The following is a 24,945-nucleotide window of genomic DNA, read 5'->3' as shown; positions in this document are numbered from 1 at the left end:
GGGTGGAGAGTTCTGTAGATGTCTATTAGGTCCACTTTATGTAGAGCTGAGTTCAATTCCTGGATATCCTTGTTAACTTTCTGTCTCGTTGATCTGTCTAATGCTGACAGTGGGGTGTTAAAATCTCCCATTATTATTGTGTGGGAGTTTAAGTCCCTTTGTAGGTCACTGAGGACTTGCTTTATGAATCTGGGTGCTCCTGTGTTGGGTGCATATATATTTAGGACAGTTAGCTCTTCTTGTTGAATTGATCCCTTTACCATTATGTAATGGCCTTCTTTGTCTCTTTTGATCTTTGTTGGTTTAAAGTCTATTTTATCAGAGACTAGGATTGCAACCCCTGCCTTTTTTTGTTTTCCAGTTGCTTGATAGATCTTCCTCCATCCCTTTATTTTGAGTCTATGTGTGTCTCTGCACGTGAGATGGGTTTCCTGAATACAGCACACTGATGGGTCCTGACTCCTTATCCAATTTGCCAGTCTGTGTCTTTTAATTGGAGCATTTAGCCCATTTACATTTAACGTTAATATTGTTATGTGTGAATCTGATCCTGTCATTATGATGTTAGTTGGTTATTTTGCTCGTTAGTTGCTATAGTTTCTTCCTAGCCTCGATGGTCTTTACAATTTGGCATGTTTTTGCAGTGGCTGGTACCGGTTGTTCCTTTCCATGTTTAGTGCTTCCTTCAGGAGCTCTTTTAGGGCAGGCCTGGTGGTGACAAAATCACTCAGCGTTTGCTTGTCTGTAAAGTATTTTATTTCTCCTTCACTTATGAAGCTTAGTTTGGCGGGATAGGAAATTCTCGGTTGAAAATTCTTTTCTTTAAGAATGTTGAATATTGGCCCCCACTCTCTTCTGGCTTGTAGAGTTTCTGCTGAGAGATCAGCTGTTAGTCTGATGGGCTTCCGTTTGTGGGTAACCTGACCTTTCTCTCTGGCTGCCCTTAACATTTTTTCCTTCATTTCAACTTTGGTGAATCTGACAATTATGTGTCTTGGAGTTGCCCTTCTCGCGGAGTATCTTTGTGGCGTTCTCTGTATTTCCTGAATCTGAATGCTGGCCTGCCTTGCTAGATTGGGGAAGTTCTCCTGGATAATATCTTGCAGAGTGTTTTCCAACTTGGTTCCATTCTCCCCATCATTTTCAGGTACACCAATCAGACGTAGGTTTGGTCTTTTCACATAGTCCCAAATTTCTTGGAGGCTTTGTTCATTTCTTTTTATTCTTTTTTCTCTAAACTTCCCTTCTCTCTTCATTTCATTCATTTCATCTTCCATGAGCGATACCCTTTCTTCCAGTTGATCGCATCTGCTACCGAGGCTTCTGCAATCTTCGCGTAGTTCTCGAAACTTGGCTTTCAGCTCCATCAGCTCCTTTAAGCCCTTCTCTCCATTGGTTATTCTAGTTATCCATTCTTCTAATTTTTTTTCAAAGTTTTTAACTTCTTTGCTATTGTTTTGAATTTCCTCTCGTAGCTCAGAGTAGTTTGATCGTCTGAAGCCTTCTTCTCTCAACTCATCAAAGTCATCCTCCATCCAGCTTTGTTCCGTTGCTGGTGAGGAACTGCGTTCCTTTGGAGGAGGAGAGGTGCTCTGTTTTTTAGAGTTTCCAGTTTTTTTGCTCTGTTTTTTCCCCATCTTTGTGGTTTTATCTACTTTTTGTCTTTGATGATGGTGATGTACAGATGGGTTTTTGGTGTGGATGTCCTTTCTGTTTGTTAGTTTTCCTTCTACCAGACGGGACCCTCAGCTGCAGGTCTGTTGGAGTTTACTAGAGGTCCACTCCAGACCCTGTTTGGCTGGGTGTCAGCAGCAGTGGCTGCAGAACAGCGGATTTTTGTGAGACCACAAATTCAGCTGTCTGATAGTTCCTCTGAAAGTTTTGTCTCAGAGGAGTACCCGGTTGAATGAGGTGTCAGTCTGTCCCTACTGGGGGGGTGCCTCCCAGTTAGGCTGCTCAGGGGTGAGGGACCCAGTTTAGGAGGCAGTCTGTCCGTTCTCAGATCTCCAGCTGCGTGCTGGGAGAACCACTACTCTCTTCCACGCTGTCAGTCAGACAGGGACATTTAAGTCTGTGGAGGTTCTTGCTGAGTTTTTGTTTGTCTGTGCCCTGCCCCCAGAGGTGGAGCCTACAGAGGCAGGCAGGCCTCCTTGAGCTGTGGTGGGCTCCACCCAGTTCGAGCTTCCTGGCTGCTTTGTTTACCTAAGCAAGCCTGGGCAATGGCGGGCGCCCCTCCCCCAGCCTCGCTGCCGCCTTGCAGCTTGATCTCAGACTGCTGTGCTAGCAATCAGCGAGACTCCGTGGGCATAGGACCCTCCGAGCCAGGTGCGGGACACAATCTCCTAGTGTGCCGTTTTCCAGGCCCGTTGGAAAAGCGCAGTATTAGGATGGGACTGACACGATATTCCAGGTGCCGTCTGTTTCCCCTTTCTTTGACTAGGAAAGGGAACTCCCTGACCCCTTGCGCTTCCCGAGTGAGGCAATGCCTCGCCCTGCTTCGGCTCGCGCACAGTGCGCTTCACCGACTGTCCTGCACCCACTGTTAGGCACTCCCTAGTGAGATGAAACCGGTACCTCAAGCAGAAATGCAGAAATCACCAGTCTTCTGTGTCGCTGGGGCTGGGAGCTGGAGACCGGAGCTGTTCCTATTCGGCCATCTTGGCTCCACCTACACCGGGGCTTTTCAGATAGACGAAGTTAGCTTGCCAACAGGACTTGAATTTCGTTTCTTACCCTGTTATGATTTAAAGTATGTGCACATAGGATGATAGCTGATACAATGACGTGACAAAAAACATATTAAGAATTTCTGCCAGCTTTTTGTGAGGTTCTCCCAGAATACAGAAAGAAAGGCAGGAGGTAAATATACATGGAAGTACATGAGTTCATTTTGAATGGTTTTATTCTTTGTCTTCTTGCTCATTTTTACCAAACCCAAAAGTTGCCCCTTCATTTTTCAGTTGTGCTTTGAGCAAATACCCAACCATTATTGTGCAACAGGGTGTCACAAAAAGGGTGACAAATACACCATTTTGATTGCTCTTCTCGAAAATTCACAGTGAACTGAAATAAATTTTCATTTGTTATTGGCAAGTTTTAAAATCAGACATTGTGGAAATTCTTAATAAAATTATCTTTTACTCTTTCAGTCTTGCAATGGAATTGTTTATTCTTGATTTAATATCTACCTGTGATATAGATACAATGAAGTCCCAATATTGAGAGAAAAGATATCTCACATGGGAAAAACAGACGCTAACTGCATAGGCAGACTTTAAAGTAGTGACTTTAAATTTTGGATGAAATCATGTTGAAAATAAACCTCAGGGAATTCTTGGGAATTGTTTAACCTTCTTATGTTGGTTTGTTGGTTGCTTTTGCAGTTTAACTCGGCTGCTAAGCAGCTGATAGAATGGGATAAGCCTCCTGTGCCAGGAGTTGATGCTGGAGAATGTTCCTCGGCGGCAGCCCAGAGCAGCACTGCCCCAAAGCACTCCGACACCAAGAAGAACACCAAAAAGCGGCACTCCTTCACTTCCCTCACTATGGCCAACAAGTCCTCCCAGGCATCCCAGAACCGCCACTCCATGGAGATCAGTCCCCCTGTCCTCATCAGCTCCAGCAACCCCACTGCTGCTGCACGGATCAGCGAGCTGTCTGGGCTCTCCTGCAGTGCCCCTTCTCAGGTAAATTCTCAAACAAGTGTTATATAAAAAGAGCTCACCCACAAAAGGATCCACTCACAAACATGTTTGCTCACTGGCTGACAAACATTACTTATTTTGAACTTCTGAAGATAGTAGCTTTTCTGGGAAGCAAAACCTGTCTTCATTTTGTAAGTGGAAAAATGGAGAAGGGAAAGCTAACTTGAGTGTATCAACCCAGAACTAACTACTCTGTCATTTTCCAAGGAAAGATTAGAACTTATAAGATGAATTAAATAATACTTACCAGTTTCACCAAGCAATCACTCAGCCTTACAGAACTTTCTCACAGTACTGCTTTGGGAGATCTTGCCAACTAAAACTTTATCTCCACCCAGATTTAAGATGCCATGGTCCAAACTTGTAACGTTTGTAGTTGCTTGTATCTATGTAACTTACCTTAATATGTAGGCTTCCCAGAATTATAGAGAAAAAAGAGCAAGGACAGAAAGAAGCATTTAATTTAAATTAGAAATTGACCTCACACTTTTTAAGCTCATTAGTTCATTACAACTTTGGACTGGTATGTAAAAAATAGCCACACATTATTCTTAGGTTTATAAAAATACATGGGATGACTGGGGCATTCATTCATTCATTTGGCAAATATTTATTGAGCACTTTACTATTAGACCCTTCTAGGCACTGTGTATACCATGATATATAAAATACAGCAATTTGCTGTGTTAGGCTTTAATTCTGCACTACAAAAAGAACCTAATTATAACCCTGTCCAAGCCACGGGGCTGCTATCATTATCCACTTAGGTGATGGCTGTATTTTCCTCAACTTAAAGGTCAGAGAATCTAGTTCAAAGCCGCCTGTCACAAGCAGAAGGAATTTCTTTCAAGTCTCATGTTTCATCTTGAAAATTCATGTAGGTTTTACATTCTGCTCCACCATATAGCTATGGTGGTTTTTTTTTTTCTTTAAACATTAAAATGAAATTATGTCCCCTTAAAGAAAAAGAAAAAAATACCAGTCCTGGTCCTCAAAAAGTTTACATTCTAGTAAGTGCCTATTTTGGACCATGGAATGAAAATGTAAAATACAGTTTTTGATATCCCTTGCCATTTTTTTCTCAGCCTTATGTTTGTTTGTTTGTTTTTAATAGAGATGGGATCTCACTTTGTTGCCCAGGCTGGTAACAAACTCTTGGCCTCAAGTGAACATCCTACCTGGGCCTCCCAAAGTGCTGGGATTACAAGTATGAGCTACAGCCTCAGCCTCATTTATTTGACCCTGCTCCTTTAGATTTATACTGCGTGTTTCAAGTTAAATGCATTCACTTTCTGAATGGGATTGTGGGATTGTTGTTTTGTGGCATTTTTAGGTGGTAGGGCCATGAAACTCTTATTGAGAAATAAAGACACGCACAACGCACAACTAGAACATGAGTGCAGTGAAGGCAACGGTCTTTGTTTTGTACACTGATTATATTCTAAATGGCAGACATACAGAAAGCACTCAACATGTATTTGTTGGATGAATGAGTCACTTGAAAAATGGGTAGAGAGAGGAACCATGTCGTTTTACATGTAACTAATCATATCCGTGTGAGAAATAGACATGGATCGTAGATCAGAGTAGGAAGGGCAAAGTGAGGTTAATCTGGAAAGGTTCAGAACTAAAGTTTTTTGAGTAAGGTTCTGAAGGAGGGAGCTAGTAAAGATGGCCACTCACTAAGAGAAAATTGAATCATTTTGATTCTGTGCTTTTTATCTTGGGACCTAGCAACATTTGCACAATGATGTTGTCTTGAAATAAAAGACAAGCTTCTGCCAAGAATAGTGACAGCTCAGAATGGGAATAGCTTTAAAAGAGTGGACAATAATCTTTTGGCATTAGAGAAAATGAAAAGAGAAAAGAAGATATACTGAGCATTTTCATCTTTTGCAGAAAGCTCAGCATTCAGGTGTGAGCATGCCTGACGTTACCACACCAGAGCTGGGAATGAAGACTATAAAAGTAGAGCTATTTTTATTTTGGTTCAAGTAGCTTAGGAAACAAGGCTCTTTCTGTGTTCCATTAAAAGTTTCCCCTTCAACCATTCCACCCCTCCTTCCATATTCCAGTTAGTTCTGTTTTCAGTGGCAGAGTGTTGCCTCAGGGAGAAGTTATTTCTAGAAGAGGCTGGGAGGTGTTTGAAGTGCTGCCTGGTTTCTCCAGCTGAGGTTTACAGAAAACACTACTTATCTAGGGCACTGTGTACATTGGAGGGCACCCCAGGCCACAATAGAGCATTGAGCATGTGTAGCATTTGTGACGTGCAAAAACTCTTCCAACCATGGAGATCAGTGCCTATGGGGAAATGGCTCATGTAAGACCATTTAAAACAGGACTCTCCTTTTCCCCTGCCCAGCAAAGGGCCTGGCTGTAGATTTAACTGAGGCGCATTGCTGAATCTGTCCCCTGCGATTGACCTGATTGCTGTCTTCCTTTTCCTTACACATGTTAACCTTTGCCTGCAATTTCCTTTCCTTTTCTTTTCTTTTTTTTTTGAGATGGAGTCTCACTCTGTCACCAAGGCTAGAGTGCAGTGGCACTGTGTCTGCTCATTGCAACCTCCATCTCCTGGGTTCAAGCAATTCTCCTGCCTCAGCCTCCCGAGTAGCTGGGATTACAGGTGCCACCACCACGCCCGGCTAGTTTTTATATTTTTAGTAGAGATGGGGTTTCACCATGTTGGCCAGGCTGGTCTTGAACTCCTGACCTCAGGTGATCCACCTACTTCGGCCTCCCCAAGTGCTGGGATTACAGGTGTGAGCCACTGCGCACGGCCTCTTTTTTTTTCTTTTTTTGAGATGGAGTTTTACTGTTGTCTCCCAGGCTGGAGTGCAATGGCACAATCTTGGCTCACTGCAACCTTCACCTCCCAGGTTCAAGCAATTCTCCTGCCTCAGCCTCTCGAGTAGCTGGGATTACAGGTGTGCGCCACCACACCCGTCTAATTTTTGTAATTTTTTGGTGTAGTTAGGATTAAGTTTGGCTGGATTGATTAGAAAATTGAAAGTAAGGGGCTTAAAAATGTTAGTATTCATTTTTATCTCATCCCAATGAAATCTAGATATAGGCAGTTGGGTGCTGGTGTAATAGCACCACAAAGTCATTAGGGACCTCGGCACCTTCCAGCTAATGTCTACACCATATGAGTGGGTCCTTATGCCCTTGTTTCTATATGGCAATTAGAGATGTCACTGTCATATCCAAATTGCTGGCAGCTGGAAAGTAAAAGGGACAAGAAGGGAGCCAAAGGGCTTGCTTGCTGTTATATTTGGTGACTATTGAGTGATGGCTGAACTTTCAAATACATAAATTGGAAGATTACTTATAGGCAGTGCTTTCCAGGTGTGTCGCCAGATCAGATAGATGTTCATGAGTGTCTGTGACTGTGACATGAGTGTCTGTAAAAGCACATGGTGGTACAAGCAGCCAAGATGTTTTGTCTCCTCCTCTGACCACACTTAGGATATTTTTGGCCTCCAGAGGAGTGATTCATAATATTCAGTGTTTCTATGGCATCTTTGTATTCAGTGGCCTCAGGGAAAGCAAGAAACCCTCACCCCCACCTCCTTCTTGCTTACCCCAACTCTTCCCGCCTTTACTTAGCCTTTCTTGTAGAGGAGACAACTTAATTTTTGCAGTTCCATGAGGAAAGGGTAAGCCCAGCAGAAACTCAGGTTGTCCCTATTCAGGGCATTTATTCTAGACATGCTCACCCTTCACTGGTTTACTTCTACTTCTTGTCTTTCTGCTTTTAGTCATTCTTTGGTGACTTTGTCTCTTCCTTTGCCGCAGTACTAGGAAAGCCCTGTATTGAAGGGGTACTTGCAGGATTCTCCATGTCAGTGCTTCCCTGAAGTGCCTGTGATGGCAGAGACCTTAGGTAGCCTCTGGTGCACCTGCTCACAGGGGTCTAGAGACATGAAGGGACTTATCCCAAAACCATGCGGTCATTAACAGCTAATTATTCTGTCTCCCACTCTGGGCTTTTAGAGAAACGTCAATCAATAATGATCTTTCTCAGATATGTATAGGGTCAGGCCCAGGAAGTTGTATTTTGGTAAGTTTTTTTCTGCCCCAAGGGTTCCTTGATAATAATGTCTGTTACCAGTGCAGGGTGTCCATGTACTTGGCGTTTTGAACAAAGAATTGGACAAAACACACAAAGCAAGGAAAGAATGGAGCAACAAAAGCAGAGATTTGTTAAAAATGAAAGTACACGCCAGTGTGAGAGCAGCCTGAGCAGCGGCTTAAGGGCCCTGGATACAGAGTCTTCTCAGGCCCAAATACTCCTTAGAGGTTTCCCATTGGCCACTTGGTATTCAACGCATGTAAATGAAGTGCTGGCCCACAATCAGTAGTTGGGGAAAGAAACCAATCAGAGGCTAAAGTGAAGTTAACAGAGTTGCACTTCTATGCAAACGAAGACTTGGCCCACAATCAGTGGTTGAGGACAGCAACCAATCAGAGGCTGAAGTGAAGTTACAAAGTTACACTCCTATGCAAATGGCTGATTGGTTACAAAAAGCAACCAGTCAGAGGTACTTTCAATTTCCCATCTGCGGTTCAGAAAAGGTGGGGGTTTGCAAAGTAGCCTTTGGTCCATTTGTTACTTAGGCATGGAAAGTTAAGGTTTTCTTTTCAGTTTAGTTCTGGGAAGTCAGCGTGAAACAGCCTTAAGTTCCCTGCCTTCAGACCCTATTCTCCTGCCTCATGTCCACTTTGAAGTGAGCTTCACTGTATCTTAGAAGAAAGGTGACCTCTTAAGTGTGGTGCCAATTTGCAAATGTCCTTGGAGTGTGTATATAGAGTTATTGGATACAATAGCTAAAGGTCATTCGGCTTTGTCCTAGAAGGGAAAACCAGTGTGCTTCCCGTTAGAAATAGGTTGGAAATAGACTTTGGTTCACAGGAAAAATAGAAAATGAGGGTTTGGAGTTCAAGACCAGCCTGCTCAACATAGTGAGACTCTGTCTAATAATAAGAAGTGCAACATAGTGAGACCCTGTCTAATAAAAAATAATGAGAAAGAGAAGAAGAAAAAGAAAGAAACTGGGTTTGGGGAGAAACTCTTGTTAGTGCCACCCCCTGGATCTACTTAGTTTCAAACTTTAGTTCAATCAATATATAGGCTAATAGATACAGATGAATTTTAAAAGATTGCAGATTCCGTGTATAGCGTAGATTTATTTGTGAAAATAGATTACATGCCGTGATGCTGATTATCCCTGGCTTTGGTCGGGCCTACCCAAGTGGGAAACTGAAAGTTTCCATTAGGTCCTCTGGGAACTAATCTCTGAGCTTTTCTTTGTCCTGACGATCTTTTTTTCAATGTATGGGAACTGAGAAAACTATATTTGGGATTACATTTTTATTATAAAACCTAGCATTTTGGGTGGGTTATCGTTTTCTTAGGGAGGCAGGTACCAGCCAACCACATTGCTTCTATTCACACTGGAGGGGAAAAAACACTCGCATTTGTGCAGGAACCCATCCCCCTACTTATGTAGCTTCTAGTAACACCACTGCATTCTGCAGTTGGACCTGCTATGCAACCTGAGTGAAATTGATCGAGTAACTTAACACAGGCAATGAAATGACCTGAATAACTCAATTTCTTTCTAGTAAATTAATCTTGGGTTCTATCATGGATAAGACACCTTTGAAAACAACTAATTTGGCTTGACGTTGTTCCTTTAAAGATTTTATAAGTAATTGCCCGCTCTAAGCATGTCTAGGCAGCTGCATTTTAATTATGCATCCCCACCAAAAGGTAGAAGTCATGAAAAATGATCCTGAAAATGGCAAAATACCTGAAGAATTTCACATAGATTTAACGTATTGATAGACAGGTGAGTGTTCAGCCACTACCCACCTTAACAGGATCTTCAGGGAAATTGTTAGGAGGCTAGTTGAGCACCAGGCTGGCCATTGGAAGGCCAGTTTGATTCATGGTGGCATACAAAATGAGGCAATGTGTTATTGTGAAAGCCAACGGCGGTTGAATTCTGTAGGTAAGACACTGTCGTGACCAGTATTTATCACATCACTCCCCAGCATCTAGTAAAATGTCTGGTTCAAATTAGGTCACTGGTAAATTTGGGCTGAGCAAACTAAAAGGGATTCTGCCTTCCCCAAACAACAGAAAATACAGATTTTTTTTTTTAATGTGACTTGCCTTTCTAAGGTTTAGCCAGTATATTCTGTTGTATTAAACATAGTCTCCTTTTTAATAACTTTTCTTTTCTCGGCAGGTTCATATAAGTACCACCGGGTTAATTGTGACCCCGCCCCCAAGCAGCCCAGTGACAACTGGCCCCTCGTTTACTTTCCCATCAGATGTTCCCTACCAAGCTGCCCTTGGAGTGAGTATAGTTTCTCCCATTTTTATTTCTCTTTTAGGTATTTAGTCATGTTAATCTGGCACACTCCACCTCCTAACACCTGCAGTGTATGTTCATACTTGTTAGGTGAGGTGGGTCTCTATCCTTCATCTATTATCTCTGTTAATCTTAACAAAACATTAGAAAGTCCCTTGCCTGTATCCTGCAAAATTTTTAACAGTGAGGATCTGTGGCCTAAAGCTATTAGAAGAACTCAAAAATACATTTAATTTTCATTAAAATTCAACCTGATTTTCTAAAGCTTAACCTTTATTTCTTTTGAGTTTCTAGATCCTGCTTATTTCTTATAAAGACACATTTATGGAAATACTAAGGAAACAGGTCCTGAAGGTGAATGGTTTACTTTGAGTCACATGACAGATCTATACCAAATCTCTACATTAAAGATTCATTCTTTAATTTCTTGTCTTGTATCCATATGGTCTGTAGCTGTGGCTATCTAAAGGCACCTTCAGTCTTGGAAGGCTCCCCTAGGTTATGTTGATTTCCCTTCTGAAAACATAACATCCTACAGATAGAGTCTAAACGGCTAATTGCTTAAAAACATTCAAATGGGAAAATAATAGGGAGAATTAGGGTAACCAGGAGATACAGATACAAAGAAGAGGGCCATTCTGGAAAGAAAATTAAAAGGGAAGCAACAAGCAAATGCAACCTTCGGTAGTAGAGAAAGACTGTTGTTTAAGACCTTGTTTCCTAAAATTGTAAGCAAGGAACTAGCAGTTGTGAGACATCTCTCATCCAGGCCAAAGCTTTGGCTTATATTGTCTATTTGCTCCAGTGCTGAGTTGAATTATGATAGAAAAGATCATTAAATTAGATTGCCCTAGTACCTATACCATTGCATCATCCTGCCTGCCCACAGTCGTAAGTTGTGCTGTTTGCAGAGAATACCATCGGTGTGTCCCAATGGTGGGGGTGCAGGCCTGCGGTGAAACAGCCAGGGTTTGAAGCCCAGCTCCGCCATTTATTTGTTATATGACCATGGAAAAGGTACTCTGCCTCTTTAAGCCTCAGTATCCCTAGCCATAAAATAAATATCTACTTCACAGAGTTAGATCATAGAAAGGGATGACCATTATTGATCTCCTTTTTGGCCTCGGTTGAGGGCTGTTCCAAGTTGGGCCTGGTTCACTTTGTTACAGTTTTCTTTGCTGTCTGTACCAGGAATAGGGAGGCTTCTAAGCAGCTGGTTTGTTTTTAGGTTGTGGGTTTTATACATGTTGTAAAGATTTTATTTCCCTCTGCTAGAATGCTTAGGGCCAGATTTGTAGCCCCTCCAGCAAAGACTCCACAACATAGTTAGTCGAAATGTTGGCTCCGGCTAGTTTTATTGTTCTCATTTTCCATTTGCCTTGTTTTTCCTATGTGTTATTTATTTTGTCTTGATACATCTATAAATAATTGAAAACTGATTTAGAAACAAGGTGGGATATAAATAAATGTAGAGTTATTACCTAGCTTGACTTAGGCTTTTGAAAACTTTTTAGAGTTAATCATGTTCTTGTATTTAAATGGAAGTTAATAATGTTGTAGCTAGAGGTTAAGGTGTTTTTTGTTTGTGTTTTTATTTTCGTTTTTAATGTTTCCTGAACAATTACAACTTTCTTGATAGTACAGCTGCTTGGCAAAGGAGAAGATGCCTGGATTCATCTGGGGAGAAGATGAATTTCAGTTAACTTTTAGTGAAATTTGGTTTCCCTAAGATTCTATTAGCCCCGGATATTTGACCAGAGCCAAGTTCCTTAACCATCATGACCTCTCATCTCCAGGGGAGGCTCTCTCCTTTTCCTTCCCACTCACAGTACACGTACACAACAAGTTGATATTTTCATTTCCAGATGACTGCCATGCATGATAAAATTCTAACTTGATTTCTTAAGGGAAAAAAAAGGACTTAACTTTTCAGATAATAGAAAATTTAATTATAGGTTAAGCATATTGAATCTGAAATCCAAAATGCTCCCAAAATCTGAAACATTTTGAGTGCAAACATGAAGCTCAAAGGAAGTGCCCATTGGAGCATTTTGGATTTCAGAGTTTTGGATTTGGGATGCTTAACTGGTGAAGTAAATATTTTAAAATCTAAAAAAATTCAAAATCCAAAACACTTCTGGTCACAAGCATTTGGATAAGGGATATTCTACCTGTAGTGAGAAAAGACATAAGGCTGGCTCTTGTGGGCTGAAGATTATACAATGTAGTAAATGGCCAGTTGCTCTTACCTGGAGCTCACTCTGAGGCAAATCAATGGGACAGGTCACAAGAGAACATGGATATACAAAAATCAATTTACATTCAGCCATTTTATTTTAGGATTATATAAGAAAACCTGCATGTTAAGCAAGAGGAAGGTTGATTAAACAGTATGTCTACTGTGCCAATTTCATTTAATGAAAAACTAATTATAAACAAACCTGTCTGTCATCCCAGGAGATGTCTAGATCTCACAGTGCCTGGTAGGTTGGCAGAAATGTTTTAGATTTAATATGTCAGGTTTAAGTGGAAAATCTCAGTAGCATGCGCCCTCTACATCTTATATTAATTGTGTCAAGCATTCTATTTAAAATTTGAAATGGTTCCGAAGACTGTGAGTACTATTACAGCAATGGCACACAGCTTGGTAGAAAAGAAGGCAGGCTTTTCATGGTGTAGATTTATAGGTAATAAATGCCACCAGTAGAATAAAAAATGAAAATTATTTCTAATGCCTTTTTTCATGAATTGAGATTTTTAAATCTTTTATGCAGAATGAAGTTATAAACATTGTCCCATACATTTCACATGTAACAGTTAAAATTTTCAATATCCAACATTATGAGCAATACTGGTATTACATGTATCTAAATCAGACATCAAACTATTAATAGTAGTGATTTTTAAAAAATCTTTTTGTAGGGGAGGAGGTTGAAGATTTTAGTCTCGTGTCTTCTGCATAATGGCAGAAGGACTTTTAAAACAAGTGATGAATAATCCCCGATCCTCTGGACCAGCCAAGAGGTGGTTAACTGCAAGGTATTATAAGGTAGTCAGGTCAATAAAGGTAAATACCACTCATGGCCAATTTATAAACAGATTGCATTCCAAATTTTAAAATTTTAGTCTGGGTGCGATGGCCCATGCCTATAATCCCAGCACTTTGGGAGCCTGAGGTAGGAAGATCGCTTGAGGCCAGGAGTTCGAGACCAGCATGGGCATCACAGAAAGACCCTGTCTCTACAAAAAAAAAATTTTTTTAATTAGCTGGGCATGGTGGTGCATGCCTGTAGTCCCAGCTACTCGAGAGGCTGAGGCAGGAGGATCGTTTGAGCCCAGGAGGTTGAGACTGCAGTAAAACATGATTGTGCCACTGCACTCCAGCCAGGACTAGATGCTGTTCCTAAAAAAAAAAACAAAAATAAAAATAATAAAAATTTTATACACATACATGTTTGTATGTGTATATTTAAACAAAGTTGAATGATGTCAGATTCTCAGAATAGCCAATATGTAGCCATGGTGGAGGCTAAGCAGAACTTGTTGGTGGGTTCAGGGAATTGGAAGTAGAGGATGAGGCTGTCAACCTTGGTAGCTTGAAAGTTAGAAGTAGAGCCTTTGGAATTGGCAGGAGATCTAAAAATCAGGGTGAAGGGTGGGATATGGTCAGAACTTTCATAGCAGCAACAGGAAAGGATTATAGCATCTTGGGAACTGAGACCTCTTATTCCATATCATATTGTTCTAAGAAGGGGATAGAAGCACATAGTGTATTTTCATTCATGAAATGCTCATTGAGGATCTAGGTGCCACCAATACAAAGACGGGTGATACAGTCCCTGACTTCACAATGTCATTAATCATAACAATAGCTTCTATTTATTGAGCTTCTGCTGTGTTCCAGGGCACTGGGAAAGACAATTTACATAAACTATTTCTAATTATTAACTCCATCTCTCAGGTTGGTATAGTGAAACATAGAGACCTTACAGAATTTACACAGAGTCACTTAACTGGTATACATATCTCTCTTGTTTCTTGCAGATCAAATGTGGAACAATAAATTTATAATTTATGCATGTAGAGGGTAATGCTGCTGAACTTGGTAACACTGTTGACCAATTTCAACAGGCATCTCCAAGTAGTAGCTTGAACCATTTCCTCATCAACCAGTATTCATGCATCTGAGTTCAGTACACACAAGGACTGTTTAGACATGTTGATATGTAGGGTTGAAAGTGGGCTGAATGGAAATCAGACATTTAGAAAGGAATAGTGATAGATTAGAGAATATTAATGATATTTGCCCAAGGGACCCAGAAAGGCTCAGTCTATCTTGCCAGTCACTTTTCTACCCTGGGAGGTGTGTGAGGGAGATGCACACATAAGGGACAATTAGAAAGGAAATGAACCCTTTATTTTCAGTTGAACTTGTGTCCAAAGCTCCAATGCAAAGCACTTTACTAGTAAGCTGGCCTGTAGCCCTTGGCCCAAGCTTGAGACGTACTGAACCATTTCCCCTCTCTTTAGCCAGATCCTAAGATCTAATCACTACCTGGGAGGGTTGCATGAAAGGGCAAGCAGAGGGGAGAGTGCCAGAAGGGAGAGGTTTCACACCCATATACTTGAACTTTTCACTCACAGTGTCACTAGCAATGTGGCCTGCCAGTGTTCTGAAATGCTGCCCACTCAGAGAGAAGACACTTCTTCCCTGGGTGCTCACTCTAGCAAAGGAAGGAAGTCGAGGACTGCCCCAAGAGACTGAGCCAGAGTTGGAATCTATGTTTTTTTGACCCCAAAGGCCATGCTTCTTTGGTGATGTAACACTGTCTCTTCTTTCAAGATCACTGGGTCAGGAGAAGAGAACCTGGACATGGCAAAATATGACCATTTCCCATTAGCACACCATTCTTTTTTTTTTTTTTTTGAGACGGAGTCTGGCTCTGTCACCCAGGCTGGAGTGCGGTGGCGCGATCTCGGCTCACTGCAAGCTCCGCCTCCCGGGTTCACGCCATTCTCCTGCCTCAGCCTCTCCGAGTAGCTGGGACTACAGGCGCCCGCCACCACGCCCGGGTAATTTTTTGTATGTTTTTAGTAGAGCACCATTCTTAAGTCCTAGTTTTGGTGAGCAGAATATTGTTAACAAAATGTGAATTTTGTGTCATTTTCTAGAAGGTCCATAGCTGTTTTTTGCGTGTAGTAGAGAGTGTATACTTGGCCTCTGGTGCCTGGGCTGGCCTGGACTATGAAATAATAAGCAGGACTCCAGGTCGCCTCCGGGTGAATGAAAGGCTATGTGTGGTTTTACTCTGTGGAAATTTCAGGTATTGCAGGACAGCAAACTGCCTGAAGCACAGGATTCAAAAGGATTACCTTTTGAACTTCCACATCACCAGATTATTTTGGTTTAGGTTGTTTATAAAGCAACCCACAAAATTTCCTAGTCTGTCACGGCTCTGGAGTCACCAGAACCCTATCATTTTACCAACCCCACAGGGGCAAGGGACATCTAGGAATCTGATTTTAATCAGAGTTTCTTGATCTTCATCTGTTTACTCACATACACACAAATTTACACATGCAAACATGCATGCACTGGGAAAAGATCTGCCCAATTTTATTAAACCATTTATGTTTCAACCACAGAAAGTGAGAGAGAACTCTTTTCTCTCAGGCAGAACCTTTGGGATCTTTCGGGATATCCTCTTTGATGCCATATCTTAATGTCTAACTCTCACTGTTTGCAAAAGTAATGTACATGGAACATTTATCTTAGTGTATTTTGTGACAAGAAGTGATTTTACATTTTATTACAAAATTTTATTTATATTACAAAAGATGACATGTTTTTATCAGGTACATAGATGATTTTTATCTTTTTCTTTTTAGGTCAAATTAGTACAGCCTGTGTTTTAATAAAGTTCAGCTATAATAGACTATTTTAATTTCTGTTTCAGCACATGCCATTAGTTTTCTGCCTTTCCACAGCCACACTGTTTTGAGATTGAGCTTAGAAAGATTTAAATGGAAATCAGTGAAGTGGTAACTTTATAGTTTCTCCGTATATTACTCTCTCTACAGTGTAGACTGATTATCTCACCTGTCAAACTGCTGATGCATTGTTATCCATGAACTGTCCAGGTCACATTTGCTGTGACCAGGATTATCTTTATCTCTGGTTTGTCACTGGAAAGAAGCCTAACAGGATAGATGCTTGCGCTTCTCCTGGTTAAAGGTTTTGGAGGCTCTAAGCCTCAGTACATGCAAATTCCAGAGCTATAACAAATCTTAATGCCGCCATATTTTGAATTGAGAATGTGAGGCACATTTTCATGACGTTCCAACTTTTTGAACTAACCTCTGCCTTCTCCTGGTTTGCACTTTGTAAGTGGCTCTGCACCTCATTTGTTTCTGCACTAAATGTTCTGCAACCACTTTAGCTGCAGTGTGGGAAAAATCTTTATTGAAAGTCGCTTTAGCAAAAAATTAAACATAATGCGTCGAATAGTTACAGCATATGTCTAGAAATTTGAAATTTTTTTCCACTCAGTTCATTATGTTTCTGGAACTATGTATGTCTATATTAACAGCCAGATGTATTATAGTGAATGGTGATGAAATTCAAATTTTTATTCCAAAAAACAGAAATAAGATGACTGGTATAAGCTCTGTTTAGAAATCATTGGATCTTTATTTTGTTAATATGCTGACATATAGAAGCCATTTACCCTTAACTAGGTAAATTCTTTAGTCTTCTTATTTCTCCTTTGACTTAGTTTTTACATCTAGTGGTTCAAAGATTTGGAGAGGACGAGGTAGGGGTTCAGGCAGTCTTTGTGTGCCTGTTTTCCCAAGAGTTTCAGTATACAGACCCTAAAGAATTATCTGGGTTTATAGATCAGAAGGTAACAATTGCTTCATTGATTTTCAAAAGGCATGGAATCCTGTAGGCAGAACCCCATTAGGCTGTGCCCATAAAGGTTACCAGCAGCTTTTCACTGGTGTACTTGTTAAAGATTACCACCCTTGATAGTACCAAATTTCAAAAGCTGGCAAAGTTAAGAAAAGAATAAGCAAAAGTAGCAACAATGGTCCAGTGACTGTGGCTTACTATTGTTTGGGCTTTTTGTAGACCAGGCATCAAAGGAAATTTTCTTCTGAAGGAATGATTTGAGATAGAGTGCAGCTAAATTGTGTGTTGTGTTTAAGTTTCAGATTACAGAAACAATCACAAATTAATTCCTAGCAAGCAGCATGACATAACTACCCGCCTCTACAGGCATTTGGATCCTTGTCCAAGTCCATACTTTAAAATGCTATTAATCTTAAGATTACATGCAATTGTTTCATTTTTTTTTCTTTCCCTCCTCCCAAGGGTGATTACTTACCTGTTTGCTGAAAAGGTTGCTTTGGCTTTAAGATTTTAAAGGAGAACAAGAGATGAATTTGTAGAAGCAGGCTTTCATAACAGTTAGCCTGCTGATTCTGCCATGTGTGGATTCCATTAAAGTCTTGTTCTATGGATTTATGATTCTTTTTCTCTCCCACCTTCCATAGGAAGCTGTAATCAGTATTTTGTTCCCACCTTCCATAGGAAGATGTAAATCCGTATTTTGTTCCCTTTTTTCCCTTTCTCTTTATGTTTTTCCTATACCAGACTTTGAATCCTCCTCTTCCGCCACCCCCTCTCCTGGCTGCCACTGTCCTTGCCTCCACACCACCAGGCGCCGCTGCTGCTGCTGCTGCTGCTGGAATGGGACCAAGGCCCATGACAGGATCCACTGACCAGATTGCACATTTACGGCCTCAGACTCGCCCCAGTGTGTAAGTGAGGGTGTTGTCTATTACTGCTTATGTGTTCATTTAAAACTAAGTCCAAACCTCAGAGGTCAAGAAACACCTTTCTGACATGAGCTGATGACAGCGTTATGGCTCACCAAGCGGTCTATGTCCTGCAAACTTCTACCTGGTCATGCATATAACTAGGGAACTGCTGAAAGAAAGTCTGATACATGAGCTTGCCAGGTAGCTGTCCCACTAGTGAAGAAGGCCTTTCATAGTTTAGGGAAACACAGTTTGCTTCTTTAGAATATTATATGTGTATGAAACTGCCTCTTTTGTACAACTCCTGTTTGAACTTTTTATCTTTATTTTCATTTCTTGCATAAGAATACTAATAACAGAAAGGTATTCTTCACAAATCATATCTGGGTCTAGTTGGAGTATGAATGTAAAAAGCTTAAGTCCTCAGCAATGAGTATCCAGAAAAGTTTATCCTGTTGAGAGTTTATTTGTGGCAGAATACAGCCAGGTCTTTGTGGATCCTGCATTGTGTAATTTTGTACACCAACAGTTTAGAGCACTGGTAAGAACTATAGGTTAATATTGCCTGCCTGGTTACCATGTGTTCGTGGGCACAGTCTCCTTGCATCTTGGGGTTTTGTGATCTGGACTTTGTTTTCTCTTGATTTTTTCAAATTCAGTCTTTTTCCCTAGAACTGAGCATACAAAAGCAGGTGTAGCTCAAGCCTCTAGGTTCAGCTTGTGTGTAGAAGCCAGCGTGTTGTGCTTCCCAATGGGATTTCGTACCATATGTTCTCATTTGGGGCTACTTCTCAAGCCTAACAAGTGCCATTTGAAGAGCTCAGTTTTCCTAGTGGGTACATAATCTCTGGTAGCAAGTTAGGCACTCTTGGAAACTGCATTAATTATTTCACACTATGCAAATACTATTTGGTGGGATAATCACTTCCACACTGGGAGGAACAGGTTCTTAATCAGGAAGGCCTCTGCCTACTTTTAAAATGTGGACAGCAAAACCTCTTTCAATGGAGAATTGTCAATGCTACTTATAAAGGATTATACTTTCAGTTTACATTTGTACAAAATGTTCAACACTTTGTACCAAGGAAGAATTTTGAGCATCTTGGGATTTGTCTATTACTCAGCCTGAAATCAAATATTATTTTCTATTCTAGGTATGTTGCTATATATCCATACACTCCTCGGAAAGAGGATGAACTAGAGCTGAGAAAAGGGGAGATGTTTTTAGTGTTTGAGCGCTGCCAGGATGGCTGGTTCAAAGGGACATCCATGCATACCAGCAAGATAGGGGTTTTCCCTGGCAATTATGTGGCACCAGTCACAAGGTATGGTTTTGAATACATTGTTTACTACGTTCTAAACAGAGAAGCTTTGTTCTTTTCCATGGTTTTCAGCCTATCCAGATTCCTTTCACATTATAATTGCCTGTTACCTAGCCAAGGTTTTAAAAATCCATGTCTACAACTACTAAAATCCCTTCTAACTCTAAAATTTTTAGCTTACTTTTCACATGAATGTATGTGAAATTATAGGTTTCTACCAGTAAATGTACTGGGTTTTAAGTTATTTGCTTTAATGGGAGAAGGTTCAACAACACCATTTTCAGTATTTTTCTACTAGGAAAGGTATAGTGTTGATACAAAGAAAAGCTATATTATTAATACTTATGTGTTTATATAATGCGTACTGTGTGCCAGGCAGGCAGATTTATAAATGCATTATACTGATTAACCTTACTTCTTAGTTGCTGTTACATTGAGGCACAGAGATGTCATACAGCTTGTCTGAGATCACATAGTGAAGAAGTGCTCAAACTCAAACCCTGGTGGTCTAGATTTATATTTATGTCATTAACTTTGTAATTACCTCTGAATTCTGACAATGAATTCTATAATATAGTCAGAAATAAAAATTTTAAGTATAGCATAGATCCTTCTCAACTGAGGGCAGTTTTGCTCCCCAGGGAACATTTGACAATATCCAGAAATATTTTTAATTGTCACTACTGGAGGTTAGGGGTGCTACTGGCTTTAGTGGATAGAGGCTAAGAGTGAAACATCCTATACATAGGACAGCCTCCCACAAAAAATAATCATAATCTGGCCTAAAATGTCACTGAGGTTGAGCAACCCTGTTACAGAGTGACAGGAGCTTTAGATATGCAAAAATTTATATATTTTATGTAAAGATAGTTCAGCTTTTGGTCACTGAGGAAAGAAGCCTTGGAAATAGAGTTAAATGACCTGTAATGAAATCAACACTGAGGGAGCCCTAGTTTTTGACCACCAGCCGTTTAATATACAGTCCAGGTTTAACTGCATTAAATCATTCCTCAAACCCCCTGATTTTAAACAAACAGCTTAGTGAACTGACATGTTTGTCAGCTGTTGGCCTTGATTTATAGGTTGGCCAGCAGCCTAATCAAATGAAAATCACTATTGTTGCAGATGGTGACAGAATGTTAACTTTAATTTGACTTGCAAATTTTTAATCAATATAAACATTCTTTTCTGTGTATGTTAAAATCTACATTCAGAATCCATCCCATCCAGAAAATGGCAGATAGAACCTCCCTGGTGCAAAATAATGATAATAATAGATAAGAGAAATGCAACAAAGAACAAAAAAAATAAAGTTAATGAAGGAAAATATTTTTATAAAAAATTTTTTATCAAACTTTTTTATTAAAAACCAATTATTAGAAGTCTCTCTGCTTGTATAGCCGGGTGCAGTGGCTCACGCCTGTAATCCTAGCACTTCAGGAGGCCAAGGTGGGCAGATCACTTGAGGCCTGACCAACATGGTGAAACCCCATCTCTACTAAAAAAACAAAAAAAAAAAACAAAAATTAGCCAGGCATGGTGGCACGTGCCTGTAGACCCAGCTACTTTGGAGGTTGAGGGAGGATAATCACTTGAACCTGGGAGGCAGAGGCTGCAGTCAGCTGAGATCATGCCTCTGCACTCCAGCCTGGGTGGCAGAGCAAGACGCCATCTCAAGGAAAAAAAAATGAATCTCTCTGTTTGTTTAACTCTAGAGGAATATGTGCTTACAGTAAATTCTGTCATTCATGGTAAATAGTAAGGATGTTCAAGTTAATGAAGTGTTTTCTTAGTAGAAAGTTACTATATACAGAATTGTTATTTAAATGAATTTGGAATATGGAAAAAAATACATTACACAAAACTATACTGAACTTAATTACATTCAGTGAGTAAATACATGTTTAGAGTTGGCTGTAACCCTGAACATGTGCAAATACAGGATGAATACAGAAGAGTTATTTCACACTGGCCCTGCCTTCAAGGAACTTACCAAGTCAGCAGTATTTGATAAATAATTTATTTAAAAAATAATACACCAGCTAGGCGCGTTGGCTCAAACCTGTAATCCCAGCACTTTGGGAGGCTGAGGCGGGTGGATCACCTGAGGTCAGGAGTTCGAGACCAGCCTGGCCAACATGGTGAAACCCCACCTCTACTAAAAATACAAAAAAGTAGCCGGGCATGGTGGCACGTGCCTGTACTCCCAGCTACTCAGGAGGCTTAGACAGGAGAATCACTTGAACCTGAGAGGCAGAGGGGTGAGCCGAGATCACACCACTCCACTCCAGCCTGGGCAACAGTGAGACTCTGTCTCAAAAAAATACTACTACTACTAATAATAATATACCACATTTTGTAGTCAAGGGCCAAAGCATAAACAATTGTGGAGTTTACAAACAGAATGAAAGAAGAAATCCATGTGAAACAATAGAATCATAAGATCTTAAACCTGAATCTGAGGCAAGGCTTCTTGAACTGACAGTGTTCATGCTGGATCTTGAAACATAAATGAGATTACAATATGTCAAGAGAAGACGGAGAGGACTTTCCACTAGTGCGTGTATGTGTGTGCATGCATGTACACGGGCACATGTGTGATGTGGAGCTGGAGGCAAGTAGAAAGCCAGGAAACAGGAGCAAAGATACGGAAATGGGGATATTGTCAGGGAATGATCCCAGCTTGTTCTATAGATGAAGGCGGAGAATCCAGGGCCTTGAAAGTCAGTGGAGATATTTGGTCTTTTATGGAAAGCTGAATGCAATAACTGTTTATTCTTGAGCAGAGTATGACGTGTGGTTTCTGGTGACTCAGAATATATTTCAAGACCTTTCTCTGTCTCAGAGCCTCATTACTTTGAATTTTCTATTCTTAAACTTTATAAAAATAATTCCATTCATTTTTTAAAATGTTCTATGTTTAAAGCTCTGAGTCATTTTTCTTGCATTTAATTGTTCTTTCTGTCATTTTGCTAATGGACTGGGCTTTCCATCTGTGTTTGTGTCTTGGCAGGGCGGTGACAAATGCTTCCCAAGCTAAAGTCCCTATGTCTACAGCTGGCCAGACAAGTCGAGGGGTGACCATGGTCAGTCCTTCCACGGCAGGAGGGCCTGTCCAGAAGCTCCAGGGAAATGGCGTGGCTGGGAGTCCCAGTGTTGTCCCCACGGCTGTGGTATCGGCAGCTCACATCCAGACAAGTCCTCAGGCTAAGGTCTTGTTGCACATGACGGGGCAAATGACAGTCAACCAGGCCCGCAATGCTGTGAGGACAGGTAAGGAGGAACCCAGGCCAGAACATATCAGGATAAAGGACTTACCTGCCTAATAGTAGATCTTTTATGACAGATGTTGAGAAATGTAGATGTAATTAAAATAATGAACAACATTAGGCACAGTCTACTCAGTAGCACCTTGTATCTATTTATTTGGGCTAAGCATGCCCTGCGTATTACTTCAAGCCTGATGGATAGATCTAAAGTCTGAAAGAAATTAGGCTGATCCTAAGAATGTCAATAGTACTTGAAATTTTGACTTCTATAGTTGAGATCATATGATCTCAAATCTCACTACTACCATCCATGTGACATTGCGTGATACCCTACTAATGGGTGTGCTGATCATTTCTGATTAACTTAGGCACAAGTCTACTTTGGACCCTATAGGATCTTAAACAGCTTTCTTAGTTCTGTAGCACTGAAAACCTTCCCAAGAGTCTTGGGTAACTAATGGGATGAGGGGTAAACTAAAGGCTTGTGAACTCTATCAGAAAAACATAAAGAAGGAAAATGATTAATAAGAAAAGGGAATGAATAATAGGAAAAGGACTAGAGGGAGACATGGCTTGACACTGTAGAATACCATCAAAAACTGGCTCAGTGTCTCTAACACTGTGGAGGGACTGTCTCCTAAGTAAAAGGACTTGGGTCAGAACTGAGCTTCCAGGCACTCAGTAGACTCAAGGGCTGACCTGGAAGGACAATAGATAGTGTCTAGGAATCCAGCTAAGATTAAGTGCTTTTAGGCCACTGTCCATCCCATCTTTATTGTAATAAATACAATAGCAGCTTTTCATCATGGTCTGATGCAGTGAAATGACTCATGTTTTGGTGAGCAGCATCTGTTAGATTGTTGAATTTTGCCGTGTTACCTCTTTCCATCTACTAGTTGCAGTGCACAACCAGGAACGCCCCACGGCAGCAGTGACACCCATCCAGGTACAGAATGCCGCCGGCCTCAGCCCTGCATCTGTGGGCCTGCCCCATCACTCACTGGCCTCCCCACAACCTGCGCCTCTGATGTCAGGCTCAGTCACGCACACTGCTGCCATCAGTATCAGTCGAGCCAGTGCCCCGCTGGCCTGTGCAGCAGCTGCTCCACTGACCTCCCCAAGCATCACCAGTGCTTCTCTGGAGGCTGAGCCCAGTGGCCGGATAGTGACCGTTCTCCCTGGACTCCCCACATCTCCTGACAGTGCTTCATCAGCTTGTGGGAACAGTTCAGCAACCAAACCAGACAAGGATAGCAAAGTAAGACCTTACTTACTGTTTCTCTGCTTTACTTACTTCCCTGTTTTTCTTCTTATGTTGTGTCTGTCATTTTTAGCTAATGAGAGGACTCATTGTTCAAGAAACCCTCAGGTGCTCCCGACGTGTGAGTCACTATGCCAGGTGCTAGGAGTAGAGTGGGGAAGAAACGCAGGCACCACCCCATCCTCTTATCTAGAGCTCATGTTTCTCTGTGTTTAAACACCCACTACTTGCCAGACTCAGTGCTGCATGTTAGAGGGACCACAGTGAATGAGACATAGTCACTCCTCCTTGTGCAGCTTACAGTCTCATGGAGGAATTTCCTTTTCCCTTTAGTTACTCATTCTTTCATCATATTGCTGTCCTCAAGTCTTCCTGCTCAGTGAGTCTTGCTTGATTAGAGTTCTGTTAAAAATATATATATGTGAGGGGGATGAAACTGTTGATCAAAAGTGTTATTTATGGATTTATTTTATCTACAACAGTGGTCCCCAACCTTTTGGGCACCATGGACCAGTTTTGTTGAAGACAGTTTTTCCATGGACCCAGGGGTGGTGGCAGGGAAATGGTTTCAGAATGATTCAAGCTCATTACATTAACTGTGCACTTTATTTCTATTATTATTACAGGATACTATATAATGAAATAATTATACAACTCACCATAATGTAGAATTAGTGGGAGCCCTGAGTTTGTTTTCTTGCAACTAGATGGTCCCACCTGGGCGTGATGGGAGACAGTGACAGCTCCTCAGGCATTAGATTCTCATAAGGAGTGTGCAACCTATATCTCTTGCATGTGCAGTTTACAATAGGGTTCATGCTCCTATGAGAATCTAATGCCCCTGCTGATCTGACAGGAGGCAGAGCTCAGGCAGTAATGCAAGTGATGGGGAGTGGCTGTAAATACAGATGAAGCCTCACTCACCTCCTGCTGTGCAGCCTGGTTCCTAACAGGCCACAGGCTAGTACTGGTCCATAGCCCAGTAAATCTGACCTTAAGCAGCATGGTTCCTTGAGAGGTAAGACTTGAAATATAAGGAAACATTATTGTCTAAATCCATAGTGTTTTTTTTTTTAATGTCTCATTTGGGTCTGAATTTTAAAGAAAATATAAATGGAAAGTTGTATTGGAAAGAATAACCAATGGTTGGGTTTAGAGACAGGTGATTGGAGGCAAGAGAAA

At 41.0% G+C, this 24,945-nt stretch overlaps 1 protein-coding gene across 3 annotated transcripts in view; it reads left to right on the top strand.

Annotated features, from left to right (window-relative positions):
- Positions 1-24,945, top strand: part of SH3RF1 (SH3 domain containing ring finger 1) — a 187,888-nt gene that overhangs the window by 142,076 nt on the left and 20,867 nt on the right. For 2 of the 3 annotated variants that reach the window (XR_009212944.1, XM_032148887.2), the window contains exons 5-10: positions 3,384-3,686; positions 9,962-10,072; positions 17,745-17,911; positions 19,066-19,236; positions 22,247-22,506; positions 23,399-23,760. Coding sequence is in view for 2 of the 3 variants with exons in the window: in XM_032148887.2 (XP_032004778.1) it covers positions 3,384-3,686; positions 9,962-10,072; positions 17,745-17,911; positions 19,066-19,236; positions 22,247-22,506; positions 23,399-23,760 (1,374 nt within the window). In the remaining variant the exon portion in view is untranslated. The remainder of the gene's footprint in view (positions 1-3,383; positions 3,687-9,961; positions 10,073-17,744; positions 17,912-19,065; positions 19,237-22,246; positions 22,507-23,398; positions 23,761-24,945) is intronic. The other variant, XM_032148888.2, reaches the window with a different exon arrangement.

The sequence above is a fragment of the Hylobates moloch genome, unplaced genomic scaffold, assembly GCF_009828535.3.
Source record: "Hylobates moloch isolate HMO894 unplaced genomic scaffold, HMol_V3 SCAFFOLD_3, whole genome shotgun sequence".
Classification (NCBI taxonomy): Eukaryota; Metazoa; Chordata; class Mammalia; order Primates; family Hylobatidae; genus Hylobates; species Hylobates moloch.
The sequence above is the reverse complement of the archived record's forward strand: the minus strand, read 5'-3'. Positions and strand labels throughout refer to the sequence as shown.